The sequence below is a fragment of the Lathyrus oleraceus genome, chromosome 5 (genome assembly GCF_024323335.1).
Source record: "Lathyrus oleraceus cultivar Zhongwan6 chromosome 5, CAAS_Psat_ZW6_1.0, whole genome shotgun sequence".
In the NCBI taxonomy this organism is placed as follows: domain Eukaryota; kingdom Viridiplantae; phylum Streptophyta; class Magnoliopsida; order Fabales; family Fabaceae; genus Lathyrus; species Lathyrus oleraceus.
In genome coordinates this window covers 293,413,205-293,422,225 of record NC_066583.1, presented here as the reverse complement: position 1 = coordinate 293,422,225, position 9,021 = coordinate 293,413,205, and the positions used below count along the sequence as shown (strand labels likewise).

General features: G+C 36.2%; 2 protein-coding genes across 2 annotated transcripts; one reads left to right on the top strand and one right to left on the bottom strand.

Annotated features, from left to right (window-relative positions):
* On the top strand, nt 1-2,931 carry LOC127080269 (uncharacterized). Its single transcript, XM_051020596.1, has 5 exons — nt 1-783; nt 861-1,805; nt 1,913-2,306; nt 2,710-2,768; nt 2,866-2,931. Exons 1-5 carry the CDS (start codon nt 1-3, stop codon nt 2,929-2,931), a joined length of 2,247 nt encoding a protein of 748 aa, XP_050876553.1.
* Nucleotides 2,932-3,080: 149 nt separating this feature from the next.
* Nucleotides 3,081-3,886, bottom strand: LOC127080268 (uncharacterized). Its single transcript, XM_051020595.1, has 2 exons — nt 3,436-3,886; nt 3,081-3,356 (listed from the first exon to the last, which is right to left on the bottom strand). Exons 1-2 carry the CDS (start codon nt 3,574-3,576, stop codon nt 3,081-3,083), a joined length of 417 nt encoding a protein of 138 aa, XP_050876552.1. The 5' UTR covers nt 3,577-3,886.
* Nucleotides 3,887-9,021: the final 5,135 nt, after the last annotated feature.

Here is a 9,021-nt window from a genome sequence, read left to right as displayed (position 1 = left end):
ATGGAATTCAACACACTTGATGACTTTAGGGCAGCTATCCGTGAGTGGTCAGTGCTTAATGGGAGGGAAATTTCTTTTGTGAAAAATGAGGGAGATAGGGTAAGGGTGGTGTGTAAGCATAAATGTGGGTTTTTAGTCTTATGCTCTAAGGTGGGCCACAAGGAGACTTTTGCTATAAAAACACTTGTACATAAGCACACATGTGCTAGGGTTTTGAACAACAAGTCTGCTAGCTCAAAGTGGGTGGCCAAGCATGTGGTAAAGAGGATGCAAACTTCTGATACAGTCAGGATAAGAGACATCATCCAAGATATGAGGCAAACATATTCTGTGGGTATTACTGTTGCAAAAGCATGGAGGGCTAAGCTAATTGCCAAGAAGATAATTGAAGGTGATGCTGACAATCAGTATGCTTCCATATGGAGGTATGCAGAAGAACTAAGAAGGGTAAACCATGGCAACACTGTGAAGATAAATGTAGAAAGACCTAGTCCATCCATACAACCAAGGTTTGGGTCATTTTATTTCTGTTTTGATGGCTGTAAGAAAGGCTTTATTCATGGATGCAGACCATTTGTGGGGGTTGATGGATGTCACTTAAAGACCAAGTATGGTGGACAGTTACTTATTGCTGTAGGCAGGGATGCTAATGATCAATACTTCCCTTTGGCATTTGGTGTGGTTGAAAATGAAACAAAGGAGAGTTGGAGATGGTTTATACAACTACTAATGGAGGACATTGGTCAGGATAGAAGATATGTATTTATCCCTGATCAACAGAAGGTATGTATTTAACTCTATCTTTCTGTTGCAAATTATTCTATTCTCTAAATGTTGAAAAAATTTCTATTTTGTATCAGGGACTTGTGGCTGTATTTGAAGAATTGTCTGATACTATTGAGCATAGATTATGTCTTAGGCACTTGTATGCTAATTTCAAGAAAAGGTTTGGTGGAGGAGCCCTTATTAGAGATTTAATGATGGGAGCTGCTAAAGCCACATACTATCAGGCATGGGTCCAAAAGATGAATGAATTGAAGAATGCAGATCCCAATGCTTGGACTTGGTTGATGGCTGTTCCTACCAAAAGCTGGTGTAAGCATGCCTTTTCTTTTTACCCTAAATGTGATACATTGATGAATAATATCTCAGAGTCTTTTAATGCTACCATTCTAGCTGCTAGGGACAAACCTATACTCACAATGTGTGAGTGGATAAGAAAATATCTGATGAATAGGTTATCCACCTCTGCAAGTAAACTAGAAAATTGGCCACATAAGGTGATGCCAATACCTAGGAGAAGGTTAGATAATGAGGTGTTCAGGAGTGGTCATTGGTTGCCAACATGGTCAATTGCTGAGACTTTTCAGGTTACACATAGTTACAACACACATGAATTTATTGTTGACATTGCTAAAAGGTCATGTAGTTGTAATTTTTGGGAATTAGTAGGAATTCCATGTAGGCATGTTGTAGCTGCTCTGAGTTATAGAAAGCAAAACCCTGATGAATTTGTTGATGCTTGTTACACAAGAGAAAAGTTTGCACTATGTTATGGATTTTCAGTAAGTCCAATCAATGGTCAAGATATGTGGCCAGAAGTTGAGATGGAACCACCTCTACCACCTGCATATAAAAATGGTCCTGGTAGACCTAAGAAGATTAGGATAAGAGAAAGTGGAGAGGATGGTGCAAGGAAGAGAAGATCTGGTGTTGCATATAAGTGCACCAAATGTGATAATTTTGGTCACAATGCTATGACTTGTAAGGCTACCACTCAGGATCCCAATGCACTTAAAAGAAAGGTAATTCATTGTGATATACATTTTGTCTTACATTCTACATTCTGTCTTACATTCTTCATTGTGATATGCATTGTGATGACAACCATACATTGTGTCTTACATTGTAGAGAAAACCTAAAAAAGGACATGTGCCAACTGCAACTGATATGCCAACTGCAAATGATATGCCAACTGCATCTGATATGCCTGCCCCAACTGCAACTGATATGACTGTTCCAACAAATGTGCCTGTTCCAACTGCAACTGATATGCCTGCCCCAACTGCAACTGATATGACTGTTCCAACAAATGTGCCTGTTCCAACTGCATCTGATATGCCTGCCCCAACTGCAATTGATATGACTGTTCCAACAAATGTGCCTGTTCCAACTGATCCACAGCCTCCAACTGATATGCCTGTTCCAACTATTATGAGTCAAACAGGATCTAGTGTGGCTGCCTCAATCACAAAACAATCCAGAAAAAGGGTTGAAAAAAAACCTATCATCAAAAGAAGGCAAAGTGAGAGGATCAAGTTGAGTTGGTTTAAAAGACCCATAACAGGTGAAGGAATATCTAGTGACAAACCAATTACCCTACCAGAAAATGAAGACATACCCACTTCAAAATGAGGGACTGATTATTATGTTTCTGCTATGTATTTTGTAATCCTTTTGGAAAACTCTTTTGTAATGCCAACTGATCTTTGAAGACATGTATTTTGTAATCCTTTTGTAACAAACATATGCACTTACTGTGATGATCAATTCTAATGTATCAGTTTAACATTATTGGTGTGTATTGTCTATAAAACACAATGGCTAGTCTGTCACATTTTTTTCTTGTTTTTCATAAACCATGAATTCTGCAGAGAGCCATGGCTAGTCTGTGCACTAATCTTACAACAAAACCATGAATTCTGCAGGACCTAAAGAAAAAGCCAAAGTATTTAATTACATTCACCTTGAATTCTGCACTGAAAAAGTTTAAGAGATAGACTACATTAATATATTTCAATTTATTTATATGTTTACTATGTCATATTTTCTTTAGAATTACTGACTATAAAATTGTTCTGTAGTTTTCTGATGATTTTGCAATTTTGCTCTTTCATTATGATATAACTTTTTTCTGTCATTATTGGTAGATTGAATGCTGAAAGTTTAATCAAATAATGATGCTGCACTGACAGTTTAAGATTGATGAACAGATTACATTTCATTGATGAACACATTACAAGTTCAACATTACATTGCTGAAAAACACTAATGACATAACAATTACATGACAGACTCATTAGACTAACTTAACCATTGCTGCTATCAACATCCATGACAGACCAATTACAAACATTAACCATAAATTTTTCCTCTTTTCCATTGCAATCTTTTTCTTCAGTTTTTCTAACTTGTTAAGCTTTCCGACTCTGCAATCTATCTCCTCAACAATCTCTTTAGCAAATTCAATCAAATAAGCCTTGTTGACTTCACATTGGCGGCATCCGGACGGATTGGTTTCTTTCACTGCAAACTCACTGACCAAATCATCCCACAAAAATAAACCGCACCCATTCTGCAATTTGAGACAAACACCACCAACAATTAATTTCGAAATCAAACTCAAAATAATAAAATGCTTCAAAATTGCTCACCATATTATTCCTGCATTTCCAAAATTTGCGACCGGGGTTTTCAATTGACTTGGAGACCAACAACTTCATGGTTTCATTGCATCCACATCTTGGTAAGCCGTTTCCAACTTCACTCGTGGAAGATGCCTTGCTGCCACCCATAACCCAGATGAAGGGGACACGGACGAAGATGAAGAGAGGGATGGATTTGGGGTAGGGATGGATTTCACGAAGAGAGAGAGGGATGGATTTGGGATAGGGATGGATTTCACGAAGAGAGAGAGGGATGGATTTGGAACCCTAATTTCTAGTTTATGCCATGCTGGAGACCTAATGAAGATTCACATGTGAAAATAAAAAAATTAAAAAGCCACGTCTGAAATAAAAAACCAAGATTCCATGCCACCTGGATATTAGGGGGTTCTATGAAGGAATCTACATAACATAAGGGGGTATTGAAAAAATAACTTTACCAGGGGGGTAATCCTAAACTCGCTAACATTACAGGGGGGTAAAGTGTATTTAACCCTAGTTTTAATTAGATTTTTTAGGAAATTAAAACTAATTATATTTGATTGATTTTAATTGATTTTCATGATTAGGATTTAATTTAATATTAATGATTTTGTGAAATGACAATTTTATCCCTTAAGGGTTTCTTTTATTATTTTGACCATACAAATGCATGATCCCTTAGGAATTTTGGCTTAGAATTTTTAATCGAATTTTTGACTAACCAAAGCAAGTTCCCCTTTGGAGTAGCTTGTGAATATTTCTAACCATTAGATTAGGCTAGTCATAATCTCAAAATCAAATCAAACCCACGATTCAAGTTGGTCAAAAGTAATTTTGATCAACTAAATCCTCTGACCTTGTATAATCCCATAATCTAATTGGAATGACCAAAAGACCCTTGGTCACTTGATAAGACTTTTCCTATAAGCTGTGGAGCTCAAAGTTTTAAGTCAACGTCTTAAACAAGGCATCCTCAGTCATACTAAGCAGCAGGTTATACAAGATAAATCAAAGGTCAACACTTGGTAAATACGATTGAAATTGTACGAAACGAGCCTTAAGTGATAAGGAATAATGAGACGGAGTGTCTCCTATCCTCGTCTAGAGTGACTTTGCGTACAGGGCATAAACCATAGCTATTCAAAGCATTCACCCTTATTCATAGACTTTAGTGCAATACAAATCGAGTAAACTACCAAGTCTTCTTCATACAAAACAACATCAAAACAAGGACCTATAGTGAAGATTATTCTCTAACAACTTGTCAGTTATGAGAAGTATCATACACCATGAGCCTTAAGTAATAAGGAATGATGAGACGAAGTTTCTCCTATCCTTGTCTAGAGTGACTTTGCGTATGGGGCATATGCCCTAGCTATTCAAAGCATTCACTCTTATTCATAGACTTTAGTGTGATTCTTATCAATCAACTATCAAGTCTCTTCATATTCCATAATCATTCAATCAATAACTTCTTTCCTCCTCAATCATCTTTTTTCAGCCCTAGTGGGCTGAACTACAAATGCTCTGATTTCCTTATTGCACTATAAGGATACGTGGGTAGGAGAATTCAGATTCTTCGGGAGCTACCATATTTATTAACACACCATTCTTCATTCATCGATCAATACCATCTTTTTGAGATCAAATATACTTCTCCTTGTACATCCTTTTAGGACGATATAGCGACACTCCACCTCATCAATCGAGAGTTGTTTGGATCATCCCCAAACATATAATTCATTCTTTTTTAGCTTAGACACCAATTTACTCTTTGATTCAGAGTCTATCTCCTTCACGGATCCAATATACTATTCTTCTTTGATCTCGAACTGTTTGTTCCCCAGCCAGTGATATATTATTCCTTGTACATAATAATACTTTCCCTTGAGCCCTGCCTATACCCTTTTAGGACGATGTAGTGGCATTCTGTCTTGTGAATCAAGAGTTTTTTGGATCATCCCAGACATTTAATTCAGTCTTTTTAGGTTTAAACACCGATTTACTCTTTGGTTCCAAGTTCCTTCCATTTGGGGGTTCCCTTGATACCATTTTGTTGGTGCAAGTTATACTTTTCATCACTTTCAATGTCTCTCTTTGTTCTCGTGGTTCCATGAACTACGATTGCTCTGATTTTCTCATTGCACAATGAAAATACGTAGGCACGAGGATGCGAATCATTGGTGAGCATACTTCTAATTATTCCTTTCGCCTTAGGGCACCATTCATATCTTCCAGGATCTATTATCTATCTTCGATCATAAATCGTTCACCCTAGTGACATATTGTTTCTTTGACATTGAAATACATATTTCTTTGGAATTCCATATACACCCTTTTAGGAAGATATAACGACAGTCCACATTTGTCCCTAGAGTTGTTTGGCTCATACCCAAACATTTAATTCCTTCTTTTTTGGATAAATACCGTATAGTGATAGCCATGCTAGTCCCCATATCGATTAATGTTGTTTCCCTCTATGGTATAGATCCCATTTCTCCTCTAGATTCCAATATATCTTACCTTTCAGTTTAAAACTATACCTATTCAGTCACTTGTTACCAAATACTTCAATTATATGACTTTGGTCACTTCATTTCATTCGTCTCCGTGATGCATTCATATACTACCTTCATTCACTCCATGTGATATATCAATTATCTTAGATCCAAATACACTACCTCTTTGTGCTCCATCTTGCGTTACCTTGTGAACTGAGAGCTGTTTGGATCATCCCCAAACACTTAATTCACCTTGTTTTTGGCATTACCCTATAGTGTCATCCATGCTAGGCCATGTATTGGTAAAAGCCAATTTACTCTTGGGTTCATATTTTCACCCCTTGTTGGAGTTCAAAACATTATCCTTTGGTTCAGACCATACCCTGATCACGATTCTTTTCATCTCCCACCACTAGTTCTTTGAACTACGGAGCTCTGAATTCCTCATTGCACCATGAGGATACATAGGCATGAGGGCCCTAATCCTCACCGAGCGCTTTATCTATTTCTTTTCCTTTTTCCCATTCTTTGCGAGTAATCTTAATATAACACCTATTCGAGCGAGAATAATCAAAATGGTTCCCATGGAGTACCATGGATGTTAGGGGTGCTAATACCTTCCCCTTACATAACCGACTTCCCTACCCAACATATATATTTCCCCCAGGTTTTATAAATGTTTTCCCTTTACTTAGGGAATAAATAAAGTTCGATGGTGACTCTGTTGTATGTTCGAGCGTGCGATGCATTCGAGTATATTTCCGCTAGCTTCAGATAGAGTATGACATGTTGGGGGGAAATATGTTAAGTTTCCTTATTCTTCTGGAGCCAACTCTTGTCGTATACTCATCCCCGCCATATCTAGACATGAATTATTACCATCTTTTGTCTTGCCTTGAATGTTTAGAAGTGTTCCAATCAAAGTATAACACACACTTTTCTCTATATGCATCACATCGAAACAATGTCTTAGGTTGAGGCTAGACCAATATGGAAGATCAAAGAACACCAACCTCTTTTTCCATATATTTTTCTCAATGGTCCTTTTTTGGTTATTACCAAAGATAAAATTAATATGTTGTTTTCATTTATAAACTTCCTCCCCAATTAAGGGCTTATGAGCGATATCAAACTCATGTGTCCATTAAAATCCTCCTGTAATCTACGATATGGATGATATGGTTTTAGAAATTTGGGATGCCCAAGGTAAATAGTCTTTTTCCATAATGAAGTTGGTAGGAGCATGTGTTAGATGCATATATAGTACATACTTTATATCCCTTAATGTTGTATCTAGACAAATTACCATATGCAAGAAAGTCGCTGATTGTGAAAATTAACATGGCACACTTCTTAAACTTTTCACCTGAATATGCATCATCAAAATCAATGAATTCCTCTCACAAAACTCTTAAATCTTTAATAAATTGAATTAGATAAACATTTATGTCATTTCCAGGTTCTCTTGGGCCTGAAATCATCATAGATAACAACATATATTTTCGCTTCATGCACAATCACAAAGATATTTGTAAATCATGAGAAGAACATGCCATGAAGTTTTAGTACTTAGATTATTGTTGTGTGAACTATTGTTATGTGAAACTATACACAATCAAATACTAGCAAGTGATGTAAAAGTAAGAGTATCAATCCCACATAGATTGTGATAACTTAAACTGATTCTTGCTTCAAAATCTTGTGAATAGCCATGAGCAAAAAAAGGATAACAATAATATTGGTTTATCACAAGTTTAGGTTGAAATACAATAAAATATAAGTGAAGATAAAGAAGTTAATCAACAATAATAGGCATGTTGGGTAATGACCCATCTAATGAAGTCCATATTTTGTGTGTGTGTGTGTGTGTGTGTGTGTGTGTGTAATGAGATATGTCGTGACAGATGAGGCATAAGGTGATCCAGTGGTGTATGTCTATAACATGAAGGCATATGCAATAAGTCAAGGGAACAACTCTCGAGATCTCACAATAACATAAAGCATGTCTTTTTCCATCTTCTGTTTTCCCCTATGATTGTAGTCCTTTATTTCTAAAGTGACTAATCTAGTGAATATGTATATCATACTATTCTTATAAAGTTCATTAGTTAATGATTCTCTCAACCCCTAACCAACTTTTACCTATTTCTAAGGTGATCAATCAAAGAAACAAATGTATATCCATATTTGACATAGAATAATATATATCACTTCAAATCACACCATGTTAACACAAAACACTAGTTTTCATTAAACTTTACATTGCTCAACATAAAGAGTTTTAGTTCATGATGAGCAGAAGAAATACAACAATGTAAGCTCTTACATTCAACATTTCTAAACACGGATGAAAATAAAATGTAAACCTAAGTATGTCACTCTACTCCTTGCAATCTTTCAATCAAGAGGAGAACAATTTAGCCACACCTGAATGCTTAGCACCTCTTCAACAGGGAATGGAAGGAAGTAGCTCTTCACTATGGTTCAAACGTCTTCTTCTTCTCATTCAGTAAGATAATTATTCAGTGTATTTCTCAAGTTTCCAACTTTTAAACCTCTCTCAATTTCGTCCAAGCGGCTCCTTTTACACCCTCTAACTTTTAGGGCTTTTTCTTGTCATTGGATCATGGACCTTGTGGATATTCTTTGGTTTTGGCTGATTAATCACAACACGTTCCTTCTCTCTGCATTTGAATCAGCTCTAGGTAGTACAGTTTCCATCCCGCAGGGAACAACACGTGTGACAAACACATAAAAACTCACAAAAGAGATAACATATTGAGCTCTTCAAAAAATTAATTAAAACAACAAAATAAACTTAAAATATCCTAACAAACTTACTTAATAACAAAAAAAAACATCAAGTATTAAGGGATAGAATACCTCACACATTGTGAGTTATCACACCCCAAACTTGAATCATTGCGTGTTCTCAGGTGATGTGACAAATAATCTATAAAAAAACTTCTCTCATCTCTTACTTTAGCAACACATTTCATGCAACTCTTAATTTATCTAAGAGGAACACATCCAAAAATTGACATAACTTGGTGTTTGTTATATTTAGCCTTGTGTGTGTGTGTGTGTGTGT